At 42.5% G+C, this 17,426-nt stretch overlaps 1 protein-coding gene across 2 annotated transcripts in view; it reads left to right on the top strand.

The window, feature by feature from the left end:
• Positions 1-17,426, top strand: part of LOC137593623 (A disintegrin and metalloproteinase with thrombospondin motifs 20) — a 75,322-nt gene that overhangs the window by 37,491 nt on the left and 20,405 nt on the right. For both annotated transcript variants that reach the window (XM_068312508.1, XM_068312509.1), the window contains 15 exons: positions 56-192; positions 603-720; positions 3,314-3,409; positions 5,299-5,465; positions 5,591-5,720; positions 6,319-6,445; positions 6,529-6,739; positions 6,836-7,000; positions 7,157-7,327; positions 8,307-8,426; positions 9,076-9,171; positions 10,505-10,669; positions 12,069-12,338; positions 13,654-13,815; positions 14,035-14,211. In XM_068312508.1, the coding sequence (XP_068168609.1) occupies positions 56-192; positions 603-720; positions 3,314-3,409; positions 5,299-5,465; positions 5,591-5,720; positions 6,319-6,445; positions 6,529-6,739; positions 6,836-7,000; positions 7,157-7,327; positions 8,307-8,426; positions 9,076-9,171; positions 10,505-10,669; positions 12,069-12,338; positions 13,654-13,815; positions 14,035-14,211 (2,312 nt within the window). The remainder of the gene's footprint in view (positions 1-55; positions 193-602; positions 721-3,313; positions 3,410-5,298; positions 5,466-5,590; positions 5,721-6,318; positions 6,446-6,528; positions 6,740-6,835; positions 7,001-7,156; positions 7,328-8,306; positions 8,427-9,075; positions 9,172-10,504; positions 10,670-12,068; positions 12,339-13,653; positions 13,816-14,034; positions 14,212-17,426) is intronic.

The following is a 17,426-nucleotide window of genomic DNA, read 5'->3' as shown; positions in this document are numbered from 1 at the left end:
AATTCATTAACGCAATGAGCTAGAGTCCAACAATTTTCTCTCTTTGTTCATCCAGTATTAATGAAGGATCGCTGTAAGCTCTTTTGCCGGGTTGCTGGGACGACAGCATACTATCAGCTCAAGGATCGCGTCATCGATGGCACACCATGTGGGCCTGATACCTTTGACATCTGTGTTCAAGGCCTCTGCAGGGTACGTCTATCTTATGTATTTTATGATCAAGCAATCCATACATACAAAGCCACACAATTTTCTCCATCAATGTCACCTTCATTTTGCGTTATCCTCATGTTTTTTGTTTGTTGAAATCTTTCTTTACATTTTGGCCGATGCAGAAAAACTTTAAACTCCCAGCCTACTTGTGCTTTTACATCATTCATGATTTGGAATCAAAAGAAATGATGAAACCTGAGTCTTCAGTGTAGATTACAAACGGAAAAAAAAAAACCCAACAACCTCCATTTGTGAAGGATGTGTCGTCCTGGTGGATCACTGCTGATACATACCACATTAAAAACATTCAAACCAATCATCATTTTCTGATTAGATCATCTGATATTACATCATTAAATCACAAACTTCTGTCTTTTTGTCATCTTCAGCAAGCAGGTTGTGACCACATTCTAAACTCAAAAGCCAGGAATGACAAGTGTGGAGTGTGCGGTGGAGACAACTCATCCTGTAAGACGCTGGCTGGGACCTTCAATGATGCTCAGTATGGTGAGTCCGGCTGATTGAAATCCATGTAAGGTGCACCGAAAGGCAGTGTCTTAACTTAACGTTGCTCATCAGCAGTTTCTGCAGATGAGCGATGGCATGTCTGCGATGCATCAAACACATTAGACATAAGACAGATCTCAGTTTCATGTGGCTGACATTTTATACCCTCATAGTAGGTGCTGATGTCATGTCTGCTTATGTTTAAACATATTAAACTTGATTTCAAACAACACACACGTCAGTCACATTTTGAAGAATGCCGATCGTCTGCGAGGCTTCAGAGACTGATTAACGCCACAATCTCACACTGTCAGATGTTGGGAGAGCAAACACAAATCTGACATCACCCCTTTGAATTGTCCTGCTTAATGTGGTGCTTCAATGAAAGCCAAGCACTGATTGCATCCATACCTGTTTCTAGGTCTGGGCAACAAAACAGTATTAGCAAAAAAAAAGAAAAAAAAAAAGAGAGCTTTGGGTGTGGTCTTCATTATGTTTGCTCTGCATTAGTTCAGTGATGAGCTTTGGTGTCTCAATGCATCAGCTGGCTCTCTTCATCTGGTACTTGGCTGGGGACGCATGGTTTAAGGATTGTATTGAACCAAACCCGGAACAGCTCTGGAAATCTGGCTTGACCTTGAAGAACGAGACCACAAGTGGGAGTGTAGCCCAGGCAGGATAGCACTCTTCTTGGTGCTGCCTCTAACCCTTTTGTCCTTTTTGATGTCTCTGTATTTCTGAGTCTTTTGTGTAGTCTTTTTTTCTGTCTTCCCTCTGCCAATGTTTGCCTTTATCTCATGCTTTTTTTTTTTTTACATATTCAACAGAAAACAGAGCCTTCACTTCACAATTCCATCATCAAATTAAGATGCAAGTCTTCAAAGGACTTGATCCATGCTTACTTTCTTTGAAATCTTTTGTTTCATCTACTTAAAATTAAAAGCTCAAATTGTGAAAGTGCGTCTTGTTTCAGATTGTGTTCATTGAGGGCGGGTTTGTGATTTTCTTCTGCATGTCCTGGTTGCATCATCTTCATCCTTGCTGACAGCAAAGGGAAGCATGTTTGAGGTCAATGTGCAGCAGGGTTGTGTTTTCTTTCCTTGGGGTTGTGTGTTCACGGTTCATTCTTTGGTGACTCTGCGGTTGCAGGGTGTTGTGTGTGTGGTCAGTTTCTAAGCTGGGGGATCTCAGAGGCCTCTGGCAGCTTGTGAATACTACAGTATGTTTCCTAAGAGGGGGGCCATGTTGTCTTTTTTACAAGATTATCCTGTCCCTGGTGTTTATGGAGGAAATTTCACATGCCACTTAAAAAGACAACTATGTTTTGAGTTTTTGTGTTGCTTTTGGGTTTTTTTTTGTGTTTTTTTTAATGTCCAAAGCAGCTTTTTCACATTGGTGTTTATACATGTTGAATGAATCATGGTGTCAAATGGAAGTTTTTTAGACCTGCCTTGTAATGACATGTGTTTGATTATAAGTTGAGAAGATCTTCATGGCTAATGAGACAACGATATGTAAACCAAGTGCTGCCCCCGAGTGGTTCAAGGTGCCTTACTAACCATCACACCACCCCAGCCAACATCATTCCAGTCATTCCAATCAGCTGAAGTAAATTCAAAGTAGACAGAAAGGCAGATGATGTCCGACCAAAGGGTTGTTGGTTCAAATCCTCAAGCTTTAAGTGTTGTAATGAAAAGAAAAATCTACTGTTATCTCCTTCTAAAAGCAACACCAGTACCATCATTACTTAATATTGAACCAAGGTCTCCGAATCTGAATTTTCTAGACATATTAACCAAAGATACAAGATGTGATCTTAGAAAACGAGAGATTGTTGCGTTATGATGAAAAATATTTTTTTTAGCAGCTGCATCTTTGAGTTGTGTCTCATTTATACCCTCAGTGTCACAAATAAGGACGATCTGAACATTTTTAGATATTAATACTGACATGAGATCTTCCTGTATCAACATAACAAATCTTTTCTCAAACAGGTTGGTTTGAAATGGGGAAAAAAATGGCGTAATACATCAAACCACGACGATTAAAATAAAGGTACATGTTTAAACTAGTGTTCAGTGTCAGGTTACAATTTTCAAAACCTGTTGTTACAGATTGTGGTTTCTTTTGATGAGGAATATTTTCACAACAGGATATACCTGTACAGTAGATTCTTAAAAGTTTCTGTCTCCTCAAGTTTCTCTCAGTTTCTTAAGTTTGTGTTTCATTCTCTTCCTCTGTGCGTTTTCGCTGTCGCTACTTGGCTTTCACGCGATCCTTCATGCTCACTTGTTTTCTGTTAGTTTATCATGGGGCAACAGGACCACTGTGGTAATTACAGACCAAAGGTTGGGCCAGTGACTAATTACATATTATTTCAGTTGGGCCTCTGAGCCTAAAACAAGGCTTTTGCAGGTTATTTGAGAGGACTAACCTTTTTTTTTTTTTTGTAATTTTCCCAAGTGGGGCATTTACAACTGGTGGTTGTAAGCAGAATGCCGTGACTGCTGTTTGGTGTGACATAGTTGAGTTCTTAGCAAAATCAAGGTGATGCTGTTTGACACTTCTGAAATGTCTCTCTCTTCTTCATCAGGTTATAACACAGTGGTGCGGATCCCAGCTGGAGCCACTAACATCGACATCAAACAGGTCAGCTACTCTGGAAAACCAGAGGACGACAACTACCTCGGTGAGTTTGTGAAATCCCGTGCGCTTTAAGCGAAAACTGTAACAGGTTACAGATTTTCCTGGGATGCTCAATCCAAAGTGGAAGCAATCCAACTTAATAAGATGTATTTATTATGCCTCTTTCGGGTCTCATCTCATAGGTCAATGCCATTATCCCCTGACATCACCATAAACCTCAGAGACTTGGTGACCCTGAACTGTAATGGTCGACTTTTAGTGAAGGGGGGGTGAGAAGGCTCAGGACAAACGGTTGTAAAACCATTTCTATAAAGTAAAGGAAGCTGTCATGAGCACTAAGTGTATATGTAGGAAATATGGAGGGGCGTTGGTCCATCTGGTCAAAGCAAAGAGGTTTGGTTGCGAAAGCAAATGTGTGTCAGCCACTGAGAAAGATAAATGAGGCAGCAATAGGTGCTAATTAGAGGCATGTGGAGCCCCGACCACATGAAAGTGGATATAGGGGTATAGGGTTAGATGGACCCACCAGGCTCAGAGTGTGCGTGTGTGTTTGTGCATGTGTGTGTACGGTGTGTGTGCTTGCATGAGAAAGACACAGTCAGAAATAAAGCAAAAAAACGAAGGAAGCACTAGAGTGGTGAAGGCGGGCGACCATTTGTTTTATTTGTTTTTTTTTATTATTTTTTTTCAGATGGTTCAATTTGGGTTCAAGATGTTTTAAATGAAAATGTTGGAAACCACATCTTGAATGCTTACATTTCAATGCTGCTGGGGGGAAAAAGCGTTGAGTCCCGCTGAATGAGGAAGCCACACCGGGGTTCATGTCTCCAGATTCACATAGTGAACAATTTTGTCACTGTGGTTGTTGCAGCGTGTAGAAAAGTGTTTTGAGATGGTTGGCAATCCTGACGTACAAAGAAGTCGGGTCTCGCTTTTCTTCCAACTATGTCTGGTTTGGACACTACGGGCACCCTTACAAATCAGATCCACCTGTTCAGTCACACTTTAGGTTCATTCCTGCATTTTATTTTTTGGCCTATATTTTATGGTTGTCTCATGTCTTTTACTATAAAGTCAAACCTATAAAGTTGAAATTTATTTTTTGCAATAATTAATAATAATTAAGATCTAAGAGTTTGTGGAAATTTGTCTCAAGAAGGAAAATCTCCTGGTTTGCAAGAAACATCAGAAAACATGTAGAAGCTCTCACGTGTTTTCAGGTTGCTCTTCATGCTGGTGTTGGTGTGTTTCTGCACATTTTCTTCTACATTGTCGTTTCTTTCTATTCCTGCAATGCATCAATCATGACAAGCAGAGTCTGTAGATCCCGCAGACCCCCCAGTCATCGCTGGGTTAAAGACTCGCTAGCATCCAACAGTGTGGAGAGTTGAATGTAAACAACATTGCATCCAGAGACTTAATCACCTACGAGGTTTCATCATGCGTGTTCAGGTTCCAATGTTGCTTGAAACTAAATGGTTTGAGGTGGAAAGAGAAGTTGTGGCTGTGCATTTTTATTTGCAGTTTGCCAAATGTGAATGTCCATGGATTACTTGCTATTTATGTGCTTGTTTGTATTTGCAATCACCTGAGCCCCCCCTTTGTTTGCATTGCAGTGTCAGTCATTAGGAAGGGTCACGCAGTCTAACCCTAAATAACTGCAATTAAATGCCACCAGTGTTTCAACATTCCCACCCCAAAACATTGGTTTTGTGAACAATCAGCTGACAACTCAAACACTGTTTACTAAACTTATACATAGTCTGAAGGGATAAATACCACATTTCAAAAACATTCCCAAGACGTCGTTTCTGTTAGAACCAAACATTTCTTCCCCTCCATCTGAACTGTGTCACTTTGGAAGTTTTTGTGCTGCTTATAGTCAGATTAATAGTTAATAGTGAGTCCTTAACTCTCCATTTCTTCTCACAGCTTTATCTGACAGCCAGTCTAACTCCCTCCTGAATGGGAACTTTGTGGTGGCCATGTTCAAAAGGGAAATCAACTTCAAGGGAACCGTCATCGAGTACAGCGGCTCGGACACCAAAGTGGAGCGCATCAACTGCACTGAACGCATCGAAGAGGAGCTCATTCTGCAGGTTCCCCTCTCCTCTACTGCTGTATTTAATGCATTTCAATTCATCTGTTCTAAAAAGTGTTAAAAAGGTTGCCCTTTCCTAACTGACTGGCATATTTAAGGTTTGAAAAACCTTTGTTTCTACAGGTCTTGTGTGTGGGAAACCTTCACAATCCAGACGTCCGTTACTCCTTTAACATACCCATCGAGGAGAACAGGGAGCAGTTTGTGTGGGATCCATCAGGACCCTGGCTTGAATGCAACCGCCACTGTAAAGGTATGATTTCAGTTCGCCGTCTGCATCTCCACACTCACAAAGGGTGATAACATCTCTTTTGCTTCAGTAAATTTTTAAAGGATTTAGCACAACGTCTGGTAGGTGTCGTCCCCCTCTTGATGTAAAAAAAACAACAACTCTTCTTACATGGACATAGCTCCAAGTGTCAGTGCATATTAGGATTAGCATTTCTCACGCACCAGTTTTACGTTTTAGGATTAATAAATCTCCCTCCCGGCAATCCCACCATGACCCCAACCTCATCTTCCATTTACCCTGGCCCTTAACCCGACTAAGCCCCCTCAAATTTCCGTTTTTGAAGCAAGCTAGTCAGGCTCCCAGCAGGTCAGAGTTCACTATTGGATCCTGTAAAGAGATGTATTTGGGAGGTCTGAGACTGACATGAACCCTTAGGGCAATACGACGAGGTGCTGGGTGTCAGCGAGCTCCACAGACCTGTTAAAGGTGAAGAAATGTGATATTTGTCAGCCAGATGTGGTCTGCTTTAAATCCTTCTTTTCTTAATTTGTAATTTTGCATGTCCCCTTGTGTGTGTGTGTGTGTGTGTGTGTCTGTGCGCGTGTGGGTGTGAATGTAGGTGAACGAAAACGAAAGGCGGTTTGTGTGCGTAAGAGTGATCACCTTGAAGTGTCAAACCAACGCTGTGAACGTTTACCTCATCCTGCCGCTGCTACAGAGCCCTGCAACACTGATTGTGAAGTTAGGTGGGTGCTCGTGCACTAAGACAATACAGACTCACACACACACACATACATATACTGTATATTCTCTGCGTCCTCTCACACAGGTGGCACATAGCTGGAAAGAGCGAATGCTCTGCTAAATGTGGCCCAGGCTACCGCAGCCTGGATGTCCAATGTATGAAATACAGCCTGATAAAGAGACAGGGAGAGAGGATGGAGGCCGGCGTCTGTGGAGATGCTGCCAAACCTCAGCCCAGAGAGCCTTGCCATGGAGACTGTCTGCTGAAGAGCTGGCAGTACAGCGCCTGGTCACAGGTACATCCAATGGAAAACCTGTATATTGAGCAGAACATAGTGTGAAAGAAGACCCACGTTTTTTTCTGAATTACATTCATGTGTTCTGGCACACAGTGCTCCAAAACGTGTGGACGCGGAAGCCGCAGCAGAGAGTCCTACTGCATGAACAACCTGGGCCGGCGTTTGGTGGACCGGGAGTGTAATGAGCACCAGAGGGTGGTCACCGAACCCTGCAATGAGCAGCAGTGTCCCAAGTGGATCGTCAGCGAGTGGAGTGAGGTGAGCGAGCACAAAAACAGTAAAGAACGTGGTTGTGCGGTTAAATCGAACGACCGGAAGGCAGGGGTGTAAGTCTTACAATACATCCTGTCTTTTTTTGGAACTTGAAATTGAGTTCTGTTGGTACATTATTGTCTTTATCTCTTTTCCACCCAGTGTCTGGTGACCTGTGGGAAGGGGATGAGGCACAGACAAGTGACCTGCGGTGCGGGAGCAGGGCATGAAAAGCTGAGCGAGCACTTCTGCGATCCATCGAGGAAACCTTCAGCCGTGGGGGGCTGCGAGCTTCCAGACTGCGCGTCCTGGCAGGTCGGCGTCTGGGGAGCGGTGAGTCGTGCAGACACACACACACACACACACACACACACACACACACACGCACACAGATAAGACGTAGACACGCTGGGGCGAGGTGACTTGACGTGGTGTTTGACTGAGCAAATGGGTTTCATGTGTGGTTTGCTGCCTGGGAGTTTGACTCCTATCTGTAATTGTGTGTGTGTGTGTGTGTGTGTGTGTGTGTGTGTGTGTGTGTGTGTGTGTGTGTGTGTGTGTGTGTGTGTGCTTGTGTGCGTGCGTGCGTGCAGTCGCAGACAGAGAATGCCGTGTGTAGGAGTGATGGTATATATTTCAAGTTTTCTGTGTGAGTATGTGTAACTTGATATATATCGGTGAGTTACGGAGGAGTGGGTTTGCCTCCATCTGCCATTTCCTCCGTGGTTCTTTCACTTTGTCCTCATATCCTCTCAGACCTTTCTGCGCATTTATGTTTCAACTTTCATTTCAAGGTTCCAACTGTTTCTGTGTAGATTTACGCCCTGTAGGGTGAAGTGCATGAAACATGTTTGAATGTGTGTCTTCAGCCGCTCATAGTCTACTTTATACATAAACATCTAATGCCCTCCCACATGTGTCAGTACTACATGTCAGTAGTATTTACAGAGCTGGAATACATTGGGTGGTTGCAACCTATGTAATTATAATTTGCTGCTCAAATAAACGCGTCCTGTGGCACTTCCTCGGCTGTTGTGTTGCGCCTCAGCGTGGTCGGATCACCTTTCCATGCGAGTTCAGAATCGGGCAAAGCGAGTTGAGACTGTTTGGTGTGTGTGTGAACTATTTTTTTTTTCATCTGTGTGTGTCTGCGCATGCATGACGGAGTCTTACCCAGGCCCCGCTGAGGTGAACCTTGACCGAGGTTCTCGTCTAAGGTATCAACCTTGACATACTTAGAGTCGGAGATACCTCGCAGTTGACTGGGCTTCTCATGTTGGTGCGTATGTGTGTGCGTGATTATGTCTTTCAGTGCGCGGTGACCTGTGGCCATGGCTACCAGATGAGAGCCGTTAGATGTGTGTCGGGGGGCTACGGTGACACGGTGGATGACAGAGAGTGTAACGCTGCAGCAAGGCCTAGAGACAGCCAGGTACATCAACCAATCAAAAAAAGCCCATGTGATCACACCAGAAGCAGCGTTTCAGTTTCTGTTTCCAGTAATTAGCTTGAGGACATTTTCACTCGTATCCAATTATTAGTTTGATTTGTCATCGGGATTGGAAAAAAACACAACTCACAACTGTGACACAACGGTGTCGCTCTAAGTGAAGCATCTCGCAATGGGGAACAAGAACAGAAGGAAAACACTGAAAAATATCCAAAATGTTAAAGAAAGGGGAGCCGATGCTACAAAGCACTGGCAGTCAATGAGTTGACAATTTCCTAGAGAGAACATGGGTGGATCTTAATACAATTTTAAAACATTGTAATGAAATGTTTTCGTCTCACTTAATCCAATTGCTTAAGTTGGCAGCTGAAAAGAGAGTATAGGGGATTCAGATGGAAAATTTAAATTTACACCTCCTCTAGGCTTGCCCCCCTGCCTCCACACTCCTCCTGGCTCCTGATTGGTGCTTTAGATTCAGGCTCACGAGCAGATTCTTTACAAATGTCATCAAGAGCACCGGGTGGGGCTGTAGAACATATGACAAAAAGTTGTCCTTCATACTGCAGGTTTAATGCAGTGAAAGTCCTAATAAAGTACCAGTTTGTGCAGATTTCCATGTTTGCCTTTGCAGGACTGTGAGATGCCGGCGTGTCCTTGGGCGTCTCCGGCTCAGAGCACACCTCGTCCTCAGATCCTGACTCAGTGGAGATACGGTTCCTGGACCGCAGTAAGGAAACCGACCGGGTTTATTGGGTCTATCAAGAGCACGTTACAGTCAGAGAGTTTACTTTATAGAGCCCAAAGAATATACAAAAGCAATATGGTTTGTGTTAAACAGTAAAGATCTCCTTGTGCTGTCGTGTTCATTTTCCTTTCTGTGTGTGGCTTTAGAGAAACTGATCCGATGGGTTTTTGGGATTAGATTTACGTCTGTCTTTGACCAAGAATGAAAAATGAGAATACTGATGACATAAATATTGTTTTGTGTGTTTTAGTGCATTTAATAGAGGAAAACCACACGGTGGTAATGCTTTGTTCAACTCGAGTCTGTGCAACCATTAAGTCAGCATTTTAAACTCTATTGTATGTCCCAGCATTTTTTTATGACATATGTATCATGCAGAACAATGATCCTCTTTATTAGCTCTCCCGCTATTCTGGACATTTATACACACACACACACACAACCACACACACACACACACATACATAGGCTCCGCTGTCGAGAACGAGAGCTGCTTCTTTCTCTGATATTTTGCATTATTTGACGCAAATGAAAGCCAGATTTCATCCAAACACGAGTCTACGATTTTCTAAGATTGACAGTCTGTCAATCTGGAAGTCGGTGTGACCTCACATGTCAAAGAGGCCGGCATCAGTGTGTTCTCACTGACACCACTGCCCACACCGCATGCACACATAAACAGAACCCCCCCCCCCTTCCTCCCGAGCAGAAGAACGTCCATCCTCTTCGGAGCACCATTGTTATGAGAAGAGAATTAACAGACCTGATTGAGCCGCAGCCATTTGATTGCATTAGGAATTCATCCCTGGACGAAGGAAACACATTGAGGGCAGGGGGAGGAAATGGGTGAAAGTTGATCCAGGAGTCATTTGAGGACACGAGGATTATTAGAACCAAATCACAGTTGTCAGCCACATTTATTTTTGACTCCAAGTGTAGATTCCACAGGGTGTTATTACTCTTATTATGACCTCATCTAATCAGGGTTCAGGGTCATTGTGTGTTATGAGAAATGAGATTATTTCTCATGATGTCTGTGAAGGTTCATGCAGGTCATGGCTATCCACAGTTGTTCAAATTCATCCACTGGACTTTAAGGAATATCATTAAGACATTTCATCTGTCATCCAAGAGGCTTTTTCAGTTCAAATATCTCATAATAGATTATTTATGGAAGGAAAAATCTGCTAACGATAAAGTCAGCATTTGTATTTTCACATTCACGTCGCGGTGCATTTCCTAAACAGACGTATGTAAATAAATGATATGAAACAAACATTTTTACTGCCCATTATTTGCTCTTCCTGTTCTCTAGTGCTCTGTGTCGTGTGGCAAGGGGAAGCGGGCACGTTATGTCAGCTGTCGAGACGCTCAAGGAGGGGTAGCAGACGAATCCCACTGCGCCCACTTGCCCCGACCCCCAGAGTCTTCTGCCTGCTTCAGCCCCTGTGGCCAATGGCGTGCCGGGGAGTGGTCCCCTGTGAGTAAAGCCTTCCAATCAATGCAGATGTTTTCTACTCTAGGGATCTTCAGTAACCACCCACAGATTCAGTTTCCAGTTAAAAATCAGGTTAAAAAAATGTTGCTTGACAGGGTGACAGGCGATCAAAACTCAAAATGTCTCTGAAAACCCAGCAGCGTCTCTCTTTCAGAGAGGCCCAGGAACGATTTTTGTAATGTCTCATTTCTTCAATCATGTTCACATGAGATGAAGGAACTTATCTGACAGGATTAAATCTTAAATTCATGTCATTTGAAGTAGATTTCTACTCTTGCTGTAGCTTCAGTTACAGAATAACGCGCCTTCACATCACAGAGCTTCACATGATGAAGCAATACAGGGAACCTTAGACGGATTTAGAATCTGGAAAACTTCCTACAAAAATGTCACCAGAGAAATAAATGGGAATTTTTTTTCAGCTGTAATGGAGGAATTATGCGGTTATACTTTAATGGAACGCATTCCTGCTAATTTTGATTTTGGTTTTTTTCTCTCCAAATGTTTAGAAATCCCTATTTTGTGAGTTTTGTAAAAGGCTCAAGTCATTATCTGTAGTTTGAAACCATCCGGACCCTTGAAAAGGCTTAAATCAACATAGAGTCAACCATTTATTCTTCATCAAATTTATAGAAAATAAATAGAAATTTTATAGAAAAGATGTTGTTAATGTGGTGTGCTCAGGACGGACCACCCACCGCCCCATTCGCTGTCTCTCAGAGGAAGTCTGAAACCAAACTCATTTTCAAATTGGCACTGATTGAGATTCATCGAGCACATCAGGTTGAGTGTGCTTTACTGTACTATTTTGTACTTTAAATAAATGTTGTCACATTTAAAAATCATAGATTTGTGTATTTGAGTTCAAACCTAAAGGTTCTAGACAATACTTTTATAATGAATATAATATATGGCCCTGAATCCCAAAAGACATTTGAAGTTTCTTGCTTAGAACACCCCTTGCGTCATGTATAACTTCTGGTTAGCCACACCCCTTTTCTAGCAGTGGGTGTGGCTTGGGATGGCTACTGTTGTGCTCCAGCATGACACGATGTTAAGCCTATTATGATATCATGGTTGGCCTCAAATCTGAACTGTGTCACAGGAAATATTGTCTGACAGGTGGAGTAAATAAAAAAGAGAGGAGTTGGTTTTTGTTTCACGGTTATCTGTAGAAGCCAGGGAATGTAGTTCTGGTGGAAGAATGCAAATAAAAGTGTGGTTTGTGCACTATTGGACCTTGAAATGAATTTACTCAAGTCAAGAAAGAAGTCTGAAGATCTTGTACTCAAAATTAGAATCAGATGAAGTTCTTTTATTAAAATACTGTATGATTGTTTAAGTTTTTTTGTTTTTGACACCATTATCTTGTTTTCCACAGTGTTCAGTGACTTGTGGTGTGGGAATAATCACCCGGCAGGTGGTCTGCTCTAACTACCACCTGCCAGTGGACCAGTTGTTCTGTGACCCGGATGAGAAACCGTCAACGGAACAGGAGTGCACCACCACCCCCTGCTCATCCATCCACCACCGTCAGCGCATCAACGACCAGCCCTACGGCTACCCACAGGATCCAGGACGTCATCCTGGCCACAGCAGCTGGAACGTCCCCTCAGCAGACAACCAGTGGAGGACCGGACCCTGGGGCGCAGTATGTTCTGACTGTCATCTATTTCTGTCTAGTGGTGGATTCATTTTAGAAATTACACTGAGAGTTTTTTCATCACTAATGTGACTTCATGCTCGAAAATCAGGTAAATCTCACTGGCCAAAAGCCAAATGAAATATTTGGACAGTGTAGTTCTGGGTTTGTCGCTGTTGTGTGTCTGTGAACACATTCTTGTGAACACATAAACATAGAAGAAGCAGATGTTTTCATTTCCCAGGGCTGAGGGAGGCATACATTGTAAATGTATGGCCTCCTAAATGCACGGTGTGTCAGTGTTTGTGTTCCAGTTTCACACTTCAGGCATGATTATTGGTTAAAATATTTGACTTTAGGAGCAGTTCGGTTTATCAATGAATCAGATTGTCAAGAAAACGTTGACAATGTTTTCACTCGTCAGAATCATGTTTACTTTTTTATGTTGAATGCATTGCAATGATAGGTGCTGTGTGTGTGTGTGTGTGTGTGTGTGTGTGTGTGTGTGTGTGTGTGTGTGTGTGTGTGTGTGTGTGTGTGTGTGTGTGTGTGTGTGTGTGTGTGTGTGTGTGTGTGTGTGTGTGTGTGTGTGTGTGTGTGTGTGTGTGTGTGTGTGTGTGTGTGTGTGTGTGTGTGTGTGTGTGTGTGTGTGCACTGGGTGTGAGTTTGTCTACGGCCTTGTTGCACATTCTGACCCAAAGAGCTTTTTTTCCCCTTTTGGTGAAAAGATGAACGTTACTCCATCCTATTTATCTTTTTTTTTTATGGCGAAACTATTTTAGAGATAAACATTTGTGTGGTTTTATCTTGTTTCTTTGACAGCCATGAGAAGAACATTATTGTGTTTTCTGAAGCCCTCCCAGCGTAGGCATTCGTCCACATGTGCTGTTACGCGTCACGTAGTGAACTTGATGGGAAACACTGCTGTTCCGGCCGACGCTGTGCTGTCCTCCCTCATCTAGTGAGAAGTGGATGCACTCACTCCCATCGACAGCAGAGATGTCAATGGGATTTTAGTTTTAATTGGATGCAGAGTGAGCTACTGCTGTGTTCAAGGCTGATGTTCCCAATTTGGAGAACCGCTTTTGTTCTGTTCTCATGTGGACTCATTTGGTAAATTCAGAGTAAGGTCGCACATGTGAGAATATTCCAAATTTAGTCAGTTTAAGCGCTTGAGTGTCCAAAAGCAACCATAACATGAGTTTATCTTCACTTTAACAACTGCACTGCAGTCAGTCGACAACATCTTAGAGCAAGCAAGCTAATACAGTAGATAATATGGATAATAATATCCAAATTATAATCACGACTGTGTGCTCTGCAGTGTTCCAGTACGTGTGCAGGAGGCTTCCAGAGGAGGGTGGTGGTTTGTCAGGATGCCGACGGACGCAGCAACAGCTACTGTGACGAACGAGTCAAACCGGCCGAGTCAAAGAGCTGCGACTCAGGGCCCTGCCCCATGTGGAATTACGGAGTCTGGGGAGAGGTGAGGCCTTACACTTCTAGAATTGCCATTTATCCTATCAGAAGCTAAAACATTATTATTATTATTATTATTATTATTGTTATTATTATGATTATTATTGTTATTATTGTTGTTGTTATTATTGTTTTTTATTATTATTATTATTATTATTATTATTATTATTATTATTATTATTATTATTATTATTATTATTAACATAATTTTGTGTGCTAACCTCAGTGCACCCAGACTTGCGGTGGAGGGCGGAAGACTCGTCTAGTGGTTTGTCAGAGGCCCAACGGCCAGAGGCTCAACGACTACAACTGCGACGTCCTGGAGAAGCCGCTGGACATGGAGCAGTGCAGCCGGCAGCCCTGTCCGGGCTCTGCTTCTTGGCATCGCCGTCCATGGAAGCCGGTACGATAGTACTAACTCATTTCCCACCATGCAAGCATCTCTTTCACTGAGGTCACCGTGAGTATACATGGCGTGTGCTAAAAAAAAAAAAAAGACTTCAGACCTGTGTGTCGCATGCGCTTCTTGCCCGAAACTGCATGGGAGTCTGAAGTGAGCGCTAGCTATCTCGCACCGCTGTCGGCTAGCCAGCTCCAGCCCACCCAGATGGGCCCTGCAGTGGCATGGTGCTGATTAGAATCAAGAAAAAAAAGAAAAAAAAGAGAAAATACACAAAACCTGGTGCTGCTCCACTTACGGGATCATGAAAAACACATGGATCTCGTTTTGAGCCAAGGCTCCAGATTAAACCCTATAAATCAGGACAGTGTTGTCCAGCGATGCCATATATGTGTAGAGGCTTAACTCCAGAAAATATTTATTTCATATATGAGGCGTGAAGTAAGATGCGCTTTGTTGTTATTGCTTTCTTCACCCTGTATCCGAGGTACACAAGTGTATATTTGTGTATAAGAGTTAATATTATGAACTTTATCGAACAGCAACAAATGAGCATACAGTGCGCCCTCGCGCAATCGTGCGTCGACGCTCACAGCTTCACCTTTGGTAGGCAGTCACGTGATATCATACGCACATTCTATTGGCTGACAGCATCCGGAAGTGTGCTCTGTTCTGTGGGACTCGGGCGTACGTGAGACATAAAAGTGCTTTAAACAGTCGATAAGAGTATGGGAAAAGGTAATACAGATGGAAGGTGGTTTAATATCAATATGAGGAGTGTATTAAAGGTTTAAATTACCATAAATAATAAAATAAATAGTTTGTCGTTGTATCGCGGAATTCGTTAATCGCGTGAGGTTCCCGGAACGCATGAACCACGAGGAACGAGGGCGCACTGTATTTTGTATATGTATCTTTGTACAGTATGATTTGTTATTTTTGGTTACAAAATATTCTATTTAATTTTTTTGCTGGTGCTCTTGGTCAGACCTCTCTCTTTGAGTAAATACAGTTTGTACAGAGGAAAATATTTTCAAAACATGTTTCAATCCTATTTTTGATGATGTTTTCATTTAAAGTTGCAATTTAAAAATATCAAGTTTGAACTATTTGAGACCATCCACATTGCAGCATGTAAGAAAAAATAAAATAAAGATGGAAATCAATCTTAATAAGTAACACCCCAATTTAAAAATTAATGTAAATTCCTTAAAATCAGAATAAAAATCTGCATTATAGGAAATAACATTTCTTATAACGTTATGTTTGTTATATTTTTACTGACGTATATTATCCTGTAAATGATTCAGTCCAGATCACATAGGAAAAGAGGCTCATTAACTATGTAATTCCACATCCATACGTCTTTGTTGACCTGGTTCTGACTTTGCATACAATCAAGCCACTGGGCTCAAGCAATTGTTTTTGTGATATATAATAATGTTGTGGTGCTATTTCATTTTACATTATATAATGGTGCGTTGACGGTATTATGAAGACGGACGGTTTTATATGCTTCCAGGCTCAGAGTGAATTTATTTATTCCGCTCATGCTTGGTGCAGCATTGGTGCAGCTTATGGAATATTAAACTGTTAGTGCAGTAAATTGGGATTCTCCCGGAGGAGCTGGACGAAGTGGCTAGGGAGAGGGAAGTCTGGGCTTCCCTGCTTAAGCTGCTGCCCCCGCGACCCAACCCCGGATAGCGGAGGAAGATGGATGGATGGATGGATAGTGCAGTGAATTGAGGTCATCAGCTGTTCTTTGTCAGTGTTCATCATCATCATCATCATCAGTTTAACACACTAAAGCACACAGATACCTCCTCCTCGTAGTTTTAGTCATTTGTTACTGTGTCTCTTCATTCCTTTGATCAGTTTTTGTACTTCTGAAGGATTTTTTTTCTTCAAATTAAACTTATTTATTTGTTTACAACAGATTTATTGTTGCAGATGTTAATGCTTTAGAGTGATGTAACACTGAACTTGAATTATTTGTCACAACAAACAAGTGTCACCTGAATACTACTGTGAAGTTTGCAGCCATGTCACGTGGTCCGTACCAATGCTTATGGTTGTCTTTAAGACCGTTGCAGCGTCGCCGTGGGTAACACTGTTGCCTCACAATCACAAGCTCAAACCCACCTGAGGATCTGGAACTTTGTCGTGGAGTTTGCGTGTTCTCCCCGCATCACCATGGGTTCCTTCCGGGTTCCACATGTACTGTGGGTGAATTAGCGATCTCTATGTTGACCAAAGCCATGAATTCTGATGAGATTAGTAGTTTGACTTTGCCATATGGCTCTGTGATAAGCTGGCATCTTAAGCTGGGTGTACCCAGAGTCAGCCGTGATTGGCTCCAACCGGACCTGGAACGGGATAAGCGGTTACAGAAAATGAATGAATGACGGAGAGCTTTTCACGATGGACAAATTACAGCATCACAACAACAACTGATTTTGCTGCGGTGATGCATCGAGTCCACACCAAGCCTAAACCTGTGTTCCAGACTTGAATCTTGGTGGGGGGTGGGGTGGGGGTTGTGAAATCGTGGTATTCATCTTGTTGCACAACTCCCTGACTCTCACTGCAGGAGTCACTCTTACCATGTCAAGTCTGAGTCTGCGTTGCACCTTAGGCCTACCTTGGTCTGGGCGACATGAGCGAATCATGACATATTTCATGTGAAGTGTTACAGTCGGGTCTGTATTTATATCGCCGTCCTCTCATCAAAGATGCCTGCAGCCTCTTCTTTTTTTTTCTTTTTTTTGTATTTCTGTTTTGGCTTTTCTTCCTGTATGTGTTGACTTCTACTAAAACCAAGACTCCTCACCCAGGGCATTTCCCCTCTCAAAAAACCCCTCTGGTGCAGAGTTGCCAAACTCAAGAGAGCAACTTTCTTTTTCATGTTGTGTTGTTCTTTCTTGATATTTATTTCATTCACATGCAAAATTACATAAAAGGTGTTAAAGTAGCTTTTTTTTCCTTTGTAAAAAAAAATATTAAAGAAGCATAACTGTGAAATTTGTCTTGGGTCTCAATACAGTATTATATTTACCGACAAACAAAATACAGGACTGTACTTTTAATAGTGCAGGAAATATGTCTGCTACTTATCATCCTTTTATATGAGGATGCTGAGTTTTGAACTGCCAGGCAGGAGGCCTAGAGGAAGACCAAAGAGGAGGTTTATGGATTTAGTGAAAGAGGACATGAAGGTA

The sequence above is a fragment of the Antennarius striatus genome, chromosome 4 (assembly GCF_040054535.1).
Source record: "Antennarius striatus isolate MH-2024 chromosome 4, ASM4005453v1, whole genome shotgun sequence".
NCBI classification, from domain to species: domain Eukaryota; kingdom Metazoa; phylum Chordata; class Actinopteri; order Lophiiformes; family Antennariidae; genus Antennarius; species Antennarius striatus.
The sequence above is the reverse complement of the archived record's forward strand: the minus strand, read 5'-3'. Positions and strand labels throughout refer to the sequence as shown.